This window comes from Falco rusticolus, chromosome 9 (assembly GCF_015220075.1).
Source record: "Falco rusticolus isolate bFalRus1 chromosome 9, bFalRus1.pri, whole genome shotgun sequence".
NCBI classification, from domain to species: Eukaryota; Metazoa; Chordata; class Aves; order Falconiformes; family Falconidae; genus Falco; species Falco rusticolus.
In genome coordinates, this window is record NC_051195.1 from 39955982 (window position 1) to 39974493 (window position 18512).

General features: G+C 41.0%; 2 protein-coding genes across 4 annotated transcripts in view; one reads left to right on the forward strand and one right to left on the reverse strand.

The window, feature by feature from the left end:
• Positions 1–13901, reverse strand: part of GPR107 (G protein-coupled receptor 107) — a 36732-nt gene extending 22831 nt beyond the window's left edge. For 2 of the 3 annotated variants that reach the window (XR_005106300.1, XM_037401181.1), the window contains exons 1-10: positions 13761–13901; positions 8656–8781; positions 7741–7791; positions 7392–7480; positions 6557–6723; positions 4755–4789; positions 4475–4531; positions 3552–3662; positions 1906–2039; positions 893–968 (exon numbers count right to left, since the gene is read on the reverse strand). Coding sequence is in view for 2 of the 3 variants with exons in the window: in XM_037401181.1 (XP_037257078.1) it covers positions 893–968; positions 1906–2039; positions 3552–3662; positions 4475–4531; positions 4755–4789; positions 6557–6723; positions 7392–7480; positions 7741–7791; positions 8656–8781; positions 13761–13865 (951 nt within the window). In the remaining variant the exon portion in view is untranslated. The remainder of the gene's footprint in view (positions 1–892; positions 969–1905; positions 2040–3551; positions 3663–4474; positions 4532–4754; positions 4790–6556; positions 6724–7391; positions 7481–7740; positions 7792–8655; positions 8782–13760) is intronic. The other variant, XM_037401182.1, reaches the window with a different exon arrangement.
• Positions 13902–13980: 79 nt separating this feature from the next.
• Positions 13981–18512, forward strand: part of FNBP1 (formin binding protein 1) — a 111593-nt gene continuing 107061 nt past the window's right edge. The window contains exons 1-2 of the mRNA XM_037401160.1: positions 13981–14377; positions 14851–14915. The gene's annotated coding sequence lies outside the window, so the exon portion shown is untranslated. The remainder of the gene's footprint in view (positions 14378–14850; positions 14916–18512) is intronic.

Below are 18512 nucleotides of genomic sequence, written 5' to 3' on the forward strand. Positions count from 1 at the left end.
TGGCATTTACAAACTCAGCTCTGTAACATCTTAGAGATTACTTCCTCCCAACATATGCTAGTTTTGTTTAGCAACAATGAGGTCATTTCCATTTGCTGTATTTCCTAAGTGTTAGTGGACATATCTCACATCATCTACACCCTTCCCACACAGCTCCCACACCTAAACTATAGTTGAACAACTGCATTTGTAACCTATTTATTCATTCATTGTTCAAGTTCAGTTGCACTATGTAACTACAGACTTTCTAGTTTCACTGGAAACCTGACTCAGTTCATTAGACTCCAAAAATGTTTGTGGCAGTTATCCTATCACGAACGTGAAGGTGCAGGTCACAGCTGACACAGACAGTGAAGGATTAAACACTTGCCATTACCTTTAAGATCTTCTCAGCGGAAAGGCAAAGTCAATACCACCTAACAGAGACTTTATGTATTGAAACTGTTAAATCTTGTAACATTAGGTATGTTACAGCAGACTGTAATACTTCATCTACAGAAGTGCCCTTGAATTTTACAAGCATTCATCAAGGTTTCCATTTATCAACATTAATTGCAAGTCATGTGGCCGAAGCAGCACCATAGCTCAAGCTTTCAGGCCAGCCTCAGACGGTCAAAATACTAGAATTCATGGAACTCATTCAACCCTCATATGTGCTTGCTGCTTCACTACTTTAGGCCATGATCTCAATTGTATTTGTCAGAATTTGCTGATGAAAACTAAATCGCTTCCTCTGAACAGCTGCAGTTCAGTTCCAATGCTTAACTATGAAAGACACTTCTCCCTTCCTCACATTCCCCCCCATCCAAAGAAGATTTCTCTAAGAGCATGCCCTGGATTCCATGCTCCTAGCTCCTAGCTGAACAATTTAAGGCAGAGACATCATACATACCGCATGGAAGACTAAGGACAGAGATTTTGTGAAAGGGAGGGCTGCCATTAGCCAGTGAATCTTAAAGACATCATTTCTGGGAAGAAAGAAAGAAAAAAAAAAAAAAAAAAAAAGAAGAGGAAGAGCATGAATTACAAGCCAGGAGTAAAAATTGCAGTTCTTAAGTGTATTTCTTTGAAACCTATAAATATCAAACAGTAACTCCCAGGGTGAGCTGACTATTACCATAAAAGGATTGCCTTTAATGTTGCAGCCGACGCTTTTGCAACACCCTGAACAACGTTTCAACTGTATGTTCTACAACTCTGATTTTTAATACTTAGGTTAATTTAAAATAGTATTTCATAGGAACTTCTTGCATATCTAGATCATAACTGTTAGAAAGTTTGCTAAACATAATTCAAACATGTATCACTTTGCCCTCTGGCCCCGCAATCACTACACCACACCACCAAGTGATCTCCAGACTACCAAATAATCTGATCACCAAATGAACTTCAGACTAAGAGGAAAAGCCAAAACGGAATCCTGGCTTCTGTTGCTGTGCTTTAATTATTCAGAAGCATGGTTTTCAATTATGAATTCCTACCATTTTGACTATACTCAAGATGTTTATGGCTCTCCACTGCCATAAGCTGCCATTCTCCGTATGAAAAAAAAGATTACATCCAGTTTTTCTTGTTATTTGTTTTCAAATGGTGTTCTCCTTTTGTCATCAGCTACAGGAATTCCCTGTTTATTTCTTGCCACAATAAGTTTTCATATATACAGCACACAAAGAATTTCTTAACATAAGACAACTTTAGAACAGTGGTCTGGACCAATTATACTGACAGAAGTAGTTGTTGTCAACTATAAACTGTATTATTAGGCATACAATATTGAGACAGATTTGGAGTTTTAAGTGACTAAATCTGACTGTGAATTGGGCATAAATAAGAGGAAGAATAAAAAAATAAAAATCAAACAAGGTGGGCCCACACTTCTCACTAACACCAGACTAGTCCACTTACCTACGTTTACGAAGTATGTGGATCCACACAGTCCCAGACAGGAAAAAGAAGATAGCCATGGAAATGTAAAGTTTTGGCAGTGGGATCTCACCCGCTGAGAGGTAGCTTTCAGGATTCTTTTCCGTAATTTCTATCTGAACATTAAAGTTGTGTTATATGTACAGGTGAAAAAACATCGTTAAAGCACTGAGTTAACAATTACAGTTCACAATTAAATTTGCTCATTTAAAAATCAGCTTTTCTGAGGTGGCAACTGTTATTAGACTCTTAAAGTAAAAATAAAAGCAACTCTTCATCCTCAAGAATCTCAAAACATTTTGCAAGATTACATCCACAACAATAATTTCCCTGAAAAACAGAAAAGAACAGAGGTTCCTTCCAGTGCTTCAGTTATGCAAGGTAGTTCAGAAAGGCAAAGTAATTTTCCCAAAGAATATTTGTTCTCTATATCAAACTCCAGAGTTTGCACACCTTTGATTCAGAAACAGTATCTAGCCCTTGTGTACACAAGCAAGTTTTTTTAGCACAGTCCCAATTTTAGACATGGAGAGTGTCATACATAGCTGAAAACCTCACTCTTAGGTTTACTACAGTGGATTTCTTCACCTGTCAAGAGAAAGGAAGCACTCTGCTGCAAGCCTATTACGTGACTGATAAAACAGATGTTTTATTTAACATCCTATTTATGCCCCTAAACAGCTTTGTTCTATGTGCTAGAACTTAATTAAAATAATGCATCAAGACTAGCTTGCAGTACTGAAACTGTCCTGCATCTCTCAATACAACCAAGCAGGTTAGTAATCTTGGTTTTCTTCTCCTTCCAATTTCTTCAGTGGGGCAAAGCAACAAACAGCAATTCAAAAACTTGGTCTTCTGGAACATACAACACAAGAAGCAGATTTAAAGTAGTCTAGTCTGAGTTAAGTTAGTGTTGCTAAGTTTTATCACCAACATGTTCCCTTGCAGTAGCATCAGCACAATTATGTACAAAGCAGTTCAGGGGGCTTATCTGGCTGAAGTTATCTCTGTCAATGAGAGGATTCACTACAGAATAGTTCACCATGTCAGCATGAGCACAGGAAAGAGAAAAGGGGAAGACTGAGCTGATAACACAGTCCGGCTCAAAAGAACACAGGAGCAAACCCTTGGATGTTAAAGGCAATATGTTGTAGCAAATGTCTTGCCTCTTTTAAGATGTGCACCTAACACTGTAAAAAATGCATCTTTAATTAGGCCAGAAAAAGCAAAACCACTGAATTCACAAATACCAACAATTTAGAATGCAGCAACAACCTTAACATCTGCCACTGTGTAAAAGAAAAAGTGGGTTTTGAGCGCAGCAAAACATGAACAGCTGTTTTAGTGCCCATCTCATTACAGCATCTAATCACAACTGTGTAGACTGAACCCAGCCCACATGCACTCTTCAGACTTCCAGGCATTTCTGCACAACTAGCATTTTAATTCTTAGTGTAGTTGCTTCCTTCAGAAAGGCCACTACAGAAATTAAATGTACAACTCAATCACTTCCCACCCCATGTATACACTCATGTACACTGTGCATTTGGTATACAATGCCAGAATTGAAAGCTGTATTATTTCAGTCTAAGTGAATGAGTTAATTGTACTTTAGAAGCTATACTCACATCAAGACTAAATAGCTGCTTATCATTAGTCGACCCATCCTTGCCAACACATTTATGGAAATACAGGCTGTAAAGACCTTCTTGGTTATCGGAGCTGATGTTAAAAAAAAACTGAAAGTAAGGAAAAGGAAGGTCAACATTCTTCTAATTCACAAGAGGGTTGCCCTGGTAAGAAGCCATCTCTACTGAAGCATAAAAAAGTCAGTCATTTAGGGTCAATTGTTTCCTTTCATCAAGCATACTGTTCTGAAGATACCAGTATATCTGCAAGTTTCAACAGAATTCCAGATGCAAAATCATTGCACCTATTTATGATTACACACTCTGGTAATCCCAAGACCTTTAGGTATTGTGTACAATTTAGTTCACCATAGAGAAAATACAGCAAGTGTTGTGTATTTAACATGGTGAAGCCTAGAATTTTGATCATACTTGCCCTAAAGCATAAGCAGCTATCATGTTCCTCCCCCAACCATACAAATTGTCATAGCTATGAAAATGAGATGTGTCACATAACAGAATTTAAAATGCATTTGTTTATAGTAATCAACAATCACAAGTGAACCAGTGTGCTGAAACAAAGTGCTAATCTGGTTTCATACAAAGCATCTTCAACTTCAGCGAGTCATCAGGTCACAGGTGTTTGTTGTTAGGAATCTATATGCACTAGTTGCATCACAGTAAACTTAAAATATCTTAGCCTGTAAGCTTCAGCATATTGAGCAGAACTGCATCATACCAAATACTGTTTAAAACAGTTCCCACAACTTACAAACAAAGAGATTTACAGCACTTATTCTTAATGAGAGTCCACTTTAAAAACTTCCTGAGAGGCATCTATACCAGACTTTTACTTTTCACAAAGTAGCACGGTGAAGGAACTGTTGGCATGCACTGAGACTGGGCACTGACAGACACCTTACCTGAAAGGAAAAAGTTCCTCTGTCATTGTGAACTGGGTGTTCTTGTTCTACTATGCTCTGTGAAAAGGAAAAGAGTCTTTTAGTTGTTTGGGTTTGTTTTTTTTTTAAGCAGGTGACTACCACATTTGGCTACACCATCCAGACAATCAAAACTGCATTCTATGGATCTACAGTGGAGGCTGAGAGCGATAGAATGTAACACTCTTCGCTTTCTAGCTATGCTTATGCTGGAATATTCCCCCAGGTTCTTTCTGACAGAGAACAGCAGATAGTTTCTTACCTGGGACGAGGTTGTACTTCGTTTGGACTTCTTATCTAGAGATAAAAGTATTAATGGTACATTTAGAGTGTTTGCATCTAGATATCCCCATAGACTACCACCCTTTTACACATTGCCAATACATTACTCAAATCTTCCTATACTCATCTGCATGGCAGTTTCCTAGATAACCATTAACAGAGATTCTTTCCCAGCCTCTCCTTACTCACCCAGGACTCTTCCCACTGCTGGCATTCATCCGGAATGCATCCTCAGATGCCATGATAGGCTTCTTTATTACACCTTCTACAAATGTCTACCCAAGAATTCTTTCCAACCCCTCCAATTACAGCCACGCAGGAGGCGGATGACCTCCACCAGATGCAGGCTACAGCTATGACTTTTAATGTTATGACCGAGTACTGTTTATCTCCCTGACTAATCTTAATCTGGCCATTAATACATGGCCTGACAAACATAAGGAAGTCCTAATTAGCCCTGGGGAAGGAAAAAGTTCTCAGCTCTCTACTAAGCAAGGCCCCAGTAAAAACTCTAACAAACAAAAACAAAACAAAAAAAACCCCAAAAGCATAGGCAACCTGCCAAGTCAGTATCTCTTCTGACACTTAAATTGACAGACTTCAACAGAGCAGCATGCCAAGTTCACAGTTTCACTCCACTTCTACAAAAAGCTTTTCAAACATATGGTCATCCCATTCTACCAGGAAGCAAAAGTTCAAGCCTTCAGCTTTGCTTTTGGCTCTCACACCCCAGTGCACTGCCAGTGTGCATGCTACACCTTTTAATGCAAGCAAAAGCAAACCCAGAGCTGTCAGATGAATTACCTTCTGTGTCATCCAGCTTCAGCTCTTAATTTGTTAGAGCAGATGTGCAAAATTTTCCACTGACATCAAAGCTTGTCAACATGACAGGCCAAGGCAGACTCAGACTACTTCAGATCAGACTGCTGAAGTATAAACTCTTCCAGGAAGGGTTAACATGAACTGTTTAGCACTAATCCCATCAGAGCTGAGATTATAAAATTGTTTTGTCTGCTAGTCTAGAAGCCAGACAAGGATTTGTGCATCCAAGAAAGGTTACTAGTATAGTTACTTCTCCATCCCCATAGCTTCTAAGTGACAGGCTAGATTTCAACTCTTTATATACATACCTACAAACTCATACAAACATTGGCTGGAAAGGACCTGCGGAGGTATTTAATCCAGCTTCTGACTCAAAGCATGCCTAGTATCAACAGCGTATCACAGTGGCCCTGGTTTTGTTCAGTCAAGCGTTTAAAACTTCAAAGAGTGGAGGTTCTACAACTTCCCTAAGTGATCTACCACAATGCTGGGATACCTATTTAGGAAAGTCTTATTTCCCCTCCCAATATCCAATCTGAGCTACCCAAGATTGAATAAGGGGCAACAGCCACAGGCTGCATCGCATGCTACTACTAGAATAGCTTGCCATCATTGTCCTTCTAGCTTTCCTTCAGCTAGCTGTTGGTGTCTACCAAATTGCCCCTTAGCCTTCTTTTTGCTAGACAGAAGACAACCAGGTACCTCCAACCCCTCCCCACAGGTACTGTAGGTCTCCAACAGTCATGTTAGGTCTCTGCTGGATCAATGGAACTGGTTAACACAAATCACTGAGCAGGAGAGACTCCAGCCAAAAAGGTAGCTCTATGGACAGGTTTACACAAGACTGTGCATCAAGTTCTAGCCCAAGGGGGCCCCAGAATGTGATCACAACACTGCTGGATGTGTATCAATGAGGAACTAGCAGTGAGAGCACATATAGGTCAGGTTTAGCAGGCTTACCTTTACTGTTTGTATTTTGGTTGGTCTTTGCAGGATTTTTACCAGAATCACTGCTCTGTTCAGAAGGTTTTAGTGGCTTGGCATTTAAGGCAGTAACATTTTCCTCAGACGTGAATGAAATTTTAGGTAGCAAAGAAACAGCTTCTGCAGAGAACTGTACCTTCACACTAAACAAGAAATTGTTATACAAAAAGTGAATTAATATTCATAAAGAGGCTATCTGTCATAGCCTACATATACCAAATAAAGGAAAATCAACTTGTCTTGACTTGGCTTTTTTACCACAGAGAACCAGCAAGCACCAGATCATGACTCACAGCAGCCTGGCATTGAACTGATCACTGCAGGAGAAGTCAGGCTATACATTTACATGAAAGAGAAGGGCAACTGAAGAAAATCAGTTTTGGTAACCGGAGTCTCATTAGAAATTATGTTTCCACACAGTTACAGTTGTTCTTGCAAACAATAATAAAAGAAGAATACTACAGCCTTGAATTACCTATTTTATGAAGCATCTTCAAGATAAACAATAAAACAGCATATTCAGTGCAAAAGCTACAGAAGTGACCCAGGACTTCAAGTTCATGCCTTCAGCCCAATTAAGGTATGATTCTTTTGCCCTGTGTCCCCTTATCCCTCTGACATACAGCAATTATTCTTAGAATGCTTTATACTGCAGATTTTTTTCTTTCACCTCCCCTCAACTCTTATGTAACCCATTAAAAAATAATACATGCACAGCAGCTTTTCCAAGCCCTTCAAGAAATTTCATCAGTGTTACATTAACTTCAACTAGAGAAATAACTTTAAATTGTAGCGTACACAATTTACTCACACTTCAGTTTTGAAGTCCAGAAGTAAGATTATAACAGAGACATCTTGCTGTGGTTTCTTTTTCAAGACACAGTAATCCACTTCTTCATCCTGGTAATATAAGCAAAACATCTTTGAAGTGCCCTGCTGCTAAGAAATAGGTCATGTTCCCTCTCAGGTAGAGGTTACCATTCTCAGTCCAGCAAGTCATAAAATTGAATTATCCTTAATGATCTGCCCATATCTCAAGGCTCTCCCCCATCCCTGTGTTTTGTTTTTTTTTTTTAACTGCTTCCAGCCATTCCTGGAGGAAGGTAGGCTATGAGATGCCCCCAGCTTAGAAAAAGCGAGCTCACATCTCTTACTCTTACCAGGTAAGTGGAGAACCCATCATTCCTTGTTCGATCCAAGCTGAAACCCACCTATGAGACAAAGGAAAAGCATCTGTCACATTAAAACAGCTCAGGTTCCCCTAGTATCAGAAGCTAAACTACCACTGAAAGAGTCAGATACTGCTCTTCAAATAAACTAACCTATGTTTAAGGCAGAATCCAGGTATTTTTTTTGTTGCCCAATGAGACAGAACAAGTTATTCAAATATAATAAACTTGCTGGCTCATCCACAACCACCAAGAATAGAATATATACTAATTCAAACCCGAACTAATCCAGAGTACCTTCTGTCCCTGAATCTTCTAACTTATTTCAGTATTTTTCCAGATGTTTTTGCTTGAAGAAAACATTTAATACTTCTACTAACAAGGAGGTTGAACTACACAAAATAACAGGGAGTCTTCTACCCTAGTATTTCAGTCTATTAAAATCACTAATATGCTATATAACACGTTATATATATAGAGAGAGAGAGAAAATACATATTCCTTACATATTCCTTATGTTTGTTATGTAGAGAGTCCTCTAAAAATAAGACAGTCACTGTTCTGGAAACCTACTGATATAATTATTACAAGATGCACTACAACACAACAGGACAACAATGTGAAAATCTCACATCACAGGACTGCTCAAGAAACCTATGTTCAATATAGGTTATAGATGTGTGCATCGAATTCATCAGAGGATCCAGGAAGTTAGTTTATCCTCAAAGCAGAATGTATAGTGCTCAAGGATAAATATCACAACGTACATATCCTCATAAACAGCTCATGATGGGGAACAAAGCCAATAGCACCACCAGTTAGGATCTGACACACCAAACAAGGCACCCAGTGCAAGGGCAGTTGCAAAGGAACCTTAATACAGTCATTGGACTCAAAGTAACTTACTGATAAGCTACTCTTGTCATCAAAGCCCACAGGTGGCTTCAATGAAAGGTTGCTAACATTGACTTTCATGAAACCATCCTTGAAGAAGCCAAAGGTATTCAGGTGCACTTTCTGCCTCACATCATCCTGCAAGAAAAGGAAAGAAAGTTTACAAGTCACATACACTGTCATCTGCATCAGGAGTCAAAGACGAAGCGAGGTAACAAGAGATCATCACTTAAGTAGTCACGCAAAACATCTATCTAATCATACCAGGGATATATTTCTTTAGGATACCTTCAGATATAACCAATTATTTCACTGGAATTGACCAACTCTTTCAATAACATGAACAGCAAGAACTTTAGACAAATGTCATTGCTAAATATCTGCTATGCTACTGAGAAATATGCAAGAAAAACATCTGGAAGAAATTCAATATCTGGCATCGCTGATTAAACAAAATATTGCTACCAAAAAAAAGAAGAAACCATAGACAAATCAAGATGACAGTACCTAGCATTAGACAATAGTTATCAGATCTTCAATGTTAGGCAGGGTGAATGTTTGGACAGTCTAACACCTAACACACTGGAAAACTATGTGCATGGTGTAGCTGAGAAATTTTAGGTAGTCCCATTCCTCCAAAAGATTTTCAGCAAGGCCTTGTGTCTTATAAGGAGGATAAATACCAAAAACTGGATGTGTGCGTTCAAACAGAATTACTTGGATTCCTTTGTCTAACAGGAAAATCATTATCCCCTCCTCTGCTCCGAGTCTTAGTTGCAAAACAATTTACTTCATCTTAGTCTGGTAAGGAGATGGTAGCATTGCTTGCTACCATGCCTTGCTCAGCTGATAAAGGTTCAGGTGAACTTTTTTTTCTCTAAAAAAGTGCATCATGAAGAACCTCAAATGAAAAGTAATATACGTTACATACAGCTGCCACATCAGATGAGGAAAGGTCACATCTCTGTTACTTTGCACTCATAAATCAATAAATAAGGTATGAAGCTGGACCCTCAAACCTACTGGCTCATGAATTGGAAGAAAAGCAGAAACATAGCAACAAAAATTAAAAAGCAAGTGTAAAATGTGATTCAAAGCACCTTCACAAGTTGTCACTAAAAATAAGAACATTGTTTCTTCTAGGAAGATCAACAGAATAAGCAGAGAAGTCAGCTCCTAAAGGCAAACAAACAGTTTTGGATAGAGTGCTGGAAGACTGAGGTAAGAGTTGTAGAAGTACAGTAAGTTCTCTCTCTTTCTTTACCCACAGTATTAATTTTGACATCTCTGCATAAAACTTTCCTGATGCATCACTCACTGTAATAGCAGGACACCAATTCTGACACAACTAACCTGTAATCTAGCTGTAATAAGATCACCCTAATAGAATCAAGTTAACCTGGCCAATAGTCAGATGGTTCCCGTAATAGTCACAAGAAAAAAATGCTAGTGACACACAGCTCACAGCAGATGCTTTGTTTAGAGTATTACAGCTGTGCTGTCTTTGGGTTCCAGGTCACTTAATGTGCTTGAAACAAGAGCCTGTCTGCTGCTTTAACGCTGCTTTCAATATAATTTCCCAGTCAGAATGGAAGATTAATATTAGCTTTTTACATAGCATATCATACATATTTAACCACACCTGGACAGATAAGCATTTGTCTGGGTGATTAGGTAGAGAGGAATATGAAGGGGAGATACTGTGTCATCCAGCCACAAGGTGTTTTGCATCTTGCGAACATGACCAGACAAGCTGCTTAATTCAGAGTACTTGCAAAAGCTATTCAGTTCCAATTAAAATTAATTTATTCTGCCAGTTTACTAGTATGATACCCACCAACAAAAGATAATTACTATATAACATACACACTTGCCTCCCTGGTTTTATTTCAGCTTTGAGTGTTTAGCTTACAGATTTAGTTCACAAATCCCTCAGCTTTACATGATCACACACACAGTCACCAGTTGCCACAAAGCAAAACCACACTCTCCAAGAGCATCTACTGCTCCACACATTGACAGCTTAAAGATACTGAACTACTAATAATTGCCTCAGCTCTCACAAGAAGTTTAACAGGTTGGAAGAATCCAGCTTTTACTTATAATCACTCAAATGCTGACTTCAAAAACATTCACTTGTAAGTTTACCACACAGGTGCAAACGCATACAAATGAATACTTAAGCATCTGAGTTGTTAGCATACACATTATTTTAATTTTCATAGGATGCATGTAACTATTAAGCCTGCCCCTGAAACTCATCACCAACAGGGTAACAGTCAAACCAACACAATAAGTTCTCAGTCTACTTCCATAAAAATCTTTTCCACTTCTTCCATTCCTTCAGGATAAAAGTTTGTCCTGCAACATTTGAATAAGATTACAAGAAAGTGGTTTCCAAGATCCTGGGGCCCAGAACAGGCAGAAAAATATTCTTTTAATATTTTACCCAAAATATACTTGGGATCACACTCTAAGTGAAGTGAAAGTTTCAACAGCGAGTGCATACTTTTACATGGAATGAATGTTATTCTTTAAGACTACTAGCAAGACTTATAATTTGTGTAAGATGAAATTAATTATTGTGAAAAGTATTTACAACTTCAGCAATTGAAACCTCAGACCTACCAATATTAAAATGCCACAAGTCTTTACAAACAACCACTGAAAAATAACATCTTCTAAATAATAATGTAACATGAAACTGCAATCTTGACAGTATCATAAGATAGGAGAGATCTTGCTTCCCCTTTTGGAAAACAGTTAATTAGAAAGATAACTCACTTTAATCAAAGACTAACACCACAGGTACTACACAGTGTTGCCAGTTGAATAGTTTCTCTTGAAACCAGTACATTCGGCTACTTGCTAGCAACTGTGTGGCTGACGAAGTCCTCATTTAGACTGACTTTCTCATTCTCTGAGACAGTTTGCCATTGCATTATGCAAAACAAGGCTTCAATATTATAGCGTTCAACTGTTAAGACATGAAAAAACTTATTTTTGGTCAAGAGAAACCTCCAACTACCAGCTACTTTTGGAACCTTCTGAAAACTGTTTCCATCAGTCTTCTATAACTAATTTTTGCAAGTGTGTTGTTTTTTTGGTTTTTGTTTTTAAACATACCTCGTTAAACTGATGAAGCTGGTAACAACTGCTACTAAGGAAGATAGACTAACCTTGTCAAAGGAGACTAACAGCAAGATTCAAACAAATCATTTTTCTAACTCAGAAAAAAACCTATCATTTTGCATGCTTTTATAAAGATAAAAAGTTATTTTCAGAACAGGAAACCACTCAGACTGTGGTTTGCTTTTCTGGTAACAAAAAAAGCTTCACCTTAGCACACTAATTACAAAGATACAAGAATGAGGCTATACTAACTTAAGCAGTAACAGCTCGTTTGAGGAAATCCAGTATCAAACTCACACAAAGCCGTGGTCTTTCGCCTAGCACAGTGTCAAAACACACTTACAAGCAGGGAGCCAATGGCAAGAACATGAGATGGGAGATTTCACTGTGAAAGGGTACGGTTGTTGGAGCCTGATGTTTACACAAACACTGTAAAGCAACCAATGAAGTAGAAAAGGAATGACTATGCTCTAACAGTAAAGCTCATGTGTATACAGGAGGCAGACAAAGACACATTAATGCACTTTTACTTGCCACAGTTCTCGATAGCACTTTGGTACCTACAAAACTAAAACCATACCCCACTTCGAATGTGAAGATCAGCAAACATAATTTAGTAATTGAGCCAGGTAGTTAAGAGACTTGCTAATAGGAACTAAGAGCTATAATGTTTGCTGCTGAGAACATTTGCTGGAGGCCTGTTTGAAAGTTTCTTACATAAAGGAAAATTATCACCCTAGGATAAATTCTTACAGCACTCAACTGTTGGTCAGAAATTTCTCAAAACAATAACATAACCAGGAAAATCCTCTTAATTTATTGCTTCACAGACAAGTTTACTGAACAACATTCGCATGGTTGCACATAGTTAGACAGCTATGTAGTCTGCAGAACTCCCTACAAACAAGTCATGAACATCCACTGTATCCCAAAGGCTAAAGGGGAGCTCCTGCCAAGTTTTGGCACTCTCCCTAAACTGCTACAAGAATGCAGTAATGCTGGTCCCAGTCATCTACCACTTTATTAACTTCTTCCAACATATCTATTGGCCAAGTATTACATGTTGTTGACAGCAGGAACAAAATTCACAAACTCATTCTGAAAACTGCAGAGGGCTTCAAGAACTATATACAAGCCCTTAAAAAGCATCATCCCAAGCACACAGTTCCTCTATCACATAACATCTGCGCAGCTTTTCACTTAAAGCACAACAGACAGCAGCACTGCAAAGCCACAGATCTTCAATACGATCTGCACCACTTCCCATCAACAACGCTAAATAACTAGTTTTTGTCAAGTATAGGCACAGGACGACAGAACACTCTTTCAAAGCACAAGGAATCCATCAAACCTAAATAGAGAGCTGTCAGCATCAATACCTTCTTCTGCCTCTAGTGATCACTTGATTAGCGCAAAGAAACTACATCTGGAAGGCCAATAGGACAGCCCCACAATCTTTCAGAGTCGAATGATAGTGATTGAGACAGGAAGATTACTGCAAAGCACCGATTAAAAGCAAAAGCAACCCCAAACACCCTTCAGCAATCTCCCCCAGCTCACATTCAACCCTCTCTTACCACAAAGAGCTTTCTGCCTTGCTTTTAACAGGACGCGAAGCATTTGCACGTTTAAACCACTACAGTTCTGAAGCCCCTTCACACGCTTTCCCCACGGCTGAGAAACAGACGACCAGAAAAAGCAGGCATGGGGGCTAACAGGATGCAAAGGAGAGAAGGGAAAACAACGGGTAACGCAAAACACTGAGAGGCCCAGGGAGGCTAAGGCGCAGGGGGAGAGTCTAATGAGAAGCAAAGAGGAGAAGGGCGAAGCAGCGGGACAAAGCTGGAGACGTAGGGAGGAGAGCCCCGACCCGCGGGAGACGGGCAGGGCCAGGCCAGCCCCGCCGCTCTCCTCAAGCGACCCGGACGGCGCCCCATGCGGCCGAGGACCGAGCCAGCAGGTACCGGGGGCGGCGAAGGCCTTACTTTGAGAGTGAGATGATGGACGCGAGCGCCGGCCGGGCCCGCCCAGAGCAGCGCCAGCACTACCGCCACCCGCAACAGAGCAACCGTAGCGCCGCGGGCCGCCATGTTTATTCCAGCATCCGCATCCTCTTCCCGCGCCACTTCCGGGGTCAAGGGGCGGGAGCACGTAGGCGCGCGGGGGCGGGGCAGCCCCTCGCCTCTGCCCCCGACGCTCGCCCCCTGTTGCCGGCGTGTGGAGGCTTCGCGGCCCTTTTCCCTCCCTCCGGGGGCCTTCCGGGCCCCACCGGGCCGCCCCGCCGGCCCCCTCAGTGAGCGCCGGGACAGCGGCTGGGGCCTAGTGGCGGGCTCGCCTTCGGCCGGCGGCCCTCGCTGCTCCCACGGCGGAGCGCTGGCCCGCGGGAGCCCCTGAGCCTGCCCAGCCCAGCGCTTGTGGTGGTGCTTAGCGAGGCCCTGGGTTAGGGCGAGGCGACACGGGGCGGCACTGCCCCCGGGCGAAGGCCTGAGCTCTTCCTGCCCCAGCTCTCAGCCAGGCAGCACGGTTCATGGGGAGGTGGGTTGTTGCTTCCAGCTCAGCCGTGGATCGGCCGGTCAGTTTCAGCTTCTTCCTGGGAGCTATGGTGAGAGCAAGTGTCTGAGCATCAGGTAGTCCAAACAACTGGAAAACCGCCTTTCTGTTTAAAGCTGCATTTGAAGTATTAATTTTAAGTATCATTCACACGGGCACAAAAAGTAACAAAACAAAGGGCTTTCTGCTTTCCTATGGGAATAGTTTCGCAGCTATTGAACTACTTGAAACTTGTCACTGTAGTCCCACTTCAAAATGAAAGCAGATTGGGCCTGGCTTCCATGGCTTCACTGTTGCTCAAACTGAATAACACAAGAAGCAAGCTGAACATGAACAGCAGCAATTAAAATGGCTTTTAGGGTAACACGTTGCTTAGAAAAAACTAACCAAACAAATAAAAAAAAACCCAAACACACCCAACCACTATGCAATGGGAAGCCATCAATGTAAATAAATGTAATTTTTCAGTAGAGAATTCTATGCTGTCAGCTCCTGGAGCTCAAACATTCTGATTTTTCCTTTCAGTGTATGGAGTAACAGCTGTGCAAGTTTCTTCATCTAGAACCAGATAAACGACTGCATTGGACCACGTGAGTAAAGTGCAAGTGAGGGTGAAAAGGCAGAGAAAAATCAGTAGTCTTGACCTTTACATTAGCAAAATTATGTAGAATGTTCCATCTTTGTAAAGACGTGATTCAGATGTTACTGTATATTTCTTTTTACAATTTCATTTCTCTTTTATACACTTGGGTAATAAAATAAACACAGAAATCTCGTCATCAGCCAGAGAAACCCTAGACTGGTACCAGAAAATATCTGGAAGCAAAACCAAAAATGGATCCGTGTTTTCCTAGCAGGATTCTTTCTCTAGGCAGTAACGGGTGCGTGCCGCTAGATGTCCTGTCAGCACTGGGCCACGCAGGGCGCCACGGGGCGTGAATGCCTATGGAACTGCAAACAGCAGCCCATTTATTCTGAAAAGATAACTGGTCCAGATATTTTCTTGGAATTAATTTTTTTTTAATGTTGTAATTATTTTAATTCCCGTGCACAGACCACCTGGGAAACATAGAGACTTTTGACTCCTGAGAAATAGCTGCTTGCAACCACAGCTGCAGCACGGGCTTTCGTGTCTTGCTCCCCTACTATGTTATCAGGCACACTTTGACTCCTTCAGTGGTCAAATAGCAGGAAGCTTTCCCTTGTAATTCTGGGGACTGGTTCGTCTGAAAAGCCTCTCTCAGTCTGAAGGTGCTTCCTCATAGCAATCAGGGTTTTTTTTATGCCACAGACCAGAAACTGCCTGAAGATACCTTTTTTTTCATGTAACTCTCGAACTATTAATTGTAGTAACTGTAAGTTCCTCAATTACCTAGACTAAATAATCTCAAAACCAGAATTTATAACACGTTTCCTTTCTTTGGCTCTGCCTTTTTGTAAGAATTTGTACATTTAAAGAGGTCTGTACTTAAATTTACATCTCCATCAATATGCAAATTGGCTGCTGTCTGTAATGAATATGCTACAACAGCAGCCCTCATCATTACATTGACATATTTCATTGTAGTTTCCAGACGAGATTCGTCTTGCTCTGACTGTGCTGTTCCTAGCACATACACTTATCCTTAGCTGTGGTTAAACACACTTAGCCTGGTTATCTTTTTCCTTTACCTCTTGGTTGTCCTCAAGCACCTAATTAGAACCCTTCACAGATTTATATTTTTTTTTTAATAGTGCATCATGGGCAGCTATTGACATTGCATGGAAGGTATCTGCAGTGTCAGAAAAATGTTGGCATAGGAACAGCCTGCAGGTACACCTCAGTACAGAGCAAAACCAGATTGAGTGTCCATCTGTTAACATAGTCCATGAGCAAAGGTATTGGCTCATTGTGGAGCAGCAAGGGCTGGCTGTTCTCTGAGGGACATGGAATTGGGAGATAAGCATCATAACAGAGACAACGGGGCAGAAGCCTCACCATTCAGGGTCCAGTCCCACAATCCTCAAGCAAGGTGAGTGGAGTAGGCTGAGGGATGGCAGCTGTGGTGAGAGTTCAGGTCATCAGGCAAACTTGTAGCAATGTGAGAGGGTCAAGGCTGAAGTTCTTAACTACTTGCAGAAGCAAATATGCAGTTCAGGTGGTGGTAACTAAGGTCAGCCACAGTCTAACAATGTCTGGACAGGTCCACAAGGATGAGGCAGGTCTGAGATAAGGGCAGATACGAGCCAGGCTCCATATTTGCAGGATCTATAGCTGTGGCCAAGCTGGAGATCAGTAACCCCTACAACGTTGCCCACAGACAGAGCCCTTAGGCCAAAGCCTAAGCGGGGCTCTCGTCCATGGGAAGGGGGTGTGGGTAGAGGCCACAGATGAGACTGGCCAGGGCTGTTAAGGTTTATCAGGTCTTAATTAGGCCCCTCTGGGCCCTGATGGTGCATTTGAAGAGAACTGAAGTCCAATAGTGTGTGTGGGAATGATCTGTCTAAGCGTTGGAACAGCAGAAAGGAAACAGCTGTGATGGCCTTAGGGAAAGGTGTGTCCTCTTCCTTTTCTGGTGCTGTTTCAGTCTCAGCCTGTGAGAGGTTACAAGCAACATCCACGCTGCTTATCATGGACATGGATGATCTGAGTAGAATTATAAAACTAAAAGGGAAGCAGCTGCAAGGGTGATAACTGGGGGGTGAGGGGCGCAGGAGAGTAGATCCTCTTCCTGTTGTATCTTGGAAGCTCCGAATGCTTCTATGTGTTCTAAAAATTGTGATTTTTCTTACTTGACATGAGTAAACAAACGCAGAGAAAAGGGCTTAGATTGAATTGTAGTTTAGGAATTTAGTTTCTCTTTTTTAAATACTGTCTGAATCGTTTAGCAGCTGATCTGGCTGTTTTCAACTGGCATTGGGCTTTCTTGAACAAAGTACCTGGCCTTCTAAAAAGGGAATTTCTTCCACTTGTGTTTAGGACCTTTCTCTGGGAGCGTTCTGAATCATAACAACAAGCGAGGTAAACACAGAGAATTTATGGGAATAGGCCGATATCTAGATAACAGATCTGCATTGTCCTGTTGTCAGTGTGGCTGAGGAAGAACTCCTACCAGCTTCTGTGTTGCTCAGATTTGGATTGTGCAAATTAAGTAAAGAAGTGCTAGATCATATAACTTCTAAATGTAATTTTGGATTGTTCTTTTGAGGCTGGGACCTACTGAGCCTTCCAGCATCTACTCGAGCATAAACAGCTCTTAATGCTCCCACTGCTGTTAATCACATTAGTAATTAGGGACCAACCAAGCTGCAGGCCCTGCTGTTTTGGGTACTGTACAAATGAAAGTAATAATGTAAGTGACAGTCTCTGTCTTGGAGAGTTTCAGGCTAAAGATGGTCAAAGATTGGAGAAAGTCCCATCCTAGAAATATCTGGAATTAATTTTATTTAGTGTTTGTCTTGAACCTCTTCCCCACAAATTTTAATAACTTTTCATAGCTTTTTGCATGGTTTATTCTAATGTACCACCATAATACAAAACTTGCGTTTCTTGCCTTTATCTTCTGGAACTGGTGAAGCATTTCTGTCTTTCAATGCGGACAGATTTCCCTGCCAGTGCTGGTGTAACAGGTTTGCCTTGTTCCCCTCCCAGCCCTTTGTGCAAAAGCAAATTCCACAGCAAACTTACCTCAGATGATGCTAGTGCTGCTTTCTGTTTGGTCTCTGTGCATTCTTTTTATTCAAGTGTTTATGGAGTAAGCTCTCCAAAAGTCATGATGCAACTGTGTTGTCAGGTTTTCCAATGTGTTCTGGACAGATATGGGTCCAAGGACAGCAGGCTTTTGTGCCTTTTCTCTGGGAGGCCCTATGAAGATTGTGGTTGTGCTTTAGGCAGCATGGCAGGCTCAGGTATTTAAATATGTTGGCAGTAGCAGGAAGAAGTACTCCGTAAAATGAGTTGAACAATGTGTCTCTTGGTTGTTATGAAGTCAGTCCTTAAAAGTAGTAACTTTTAATGAGCAACAAAAGTTCTGTTCTCTGTCTCTCTTCAAAGGCAGGTGTGTGAGGATGGCGTTGTAGGCTTATGTTCGAATAAATTGACCTAGGATAAAAATAAATGCAATTGTGTTATTAACGTAACACTTGCCTTCATTGTTGTTCTAAATGTTGGAGTTGCTTACTAAGTTCTTCTTTTCTTGTCCTTTCTT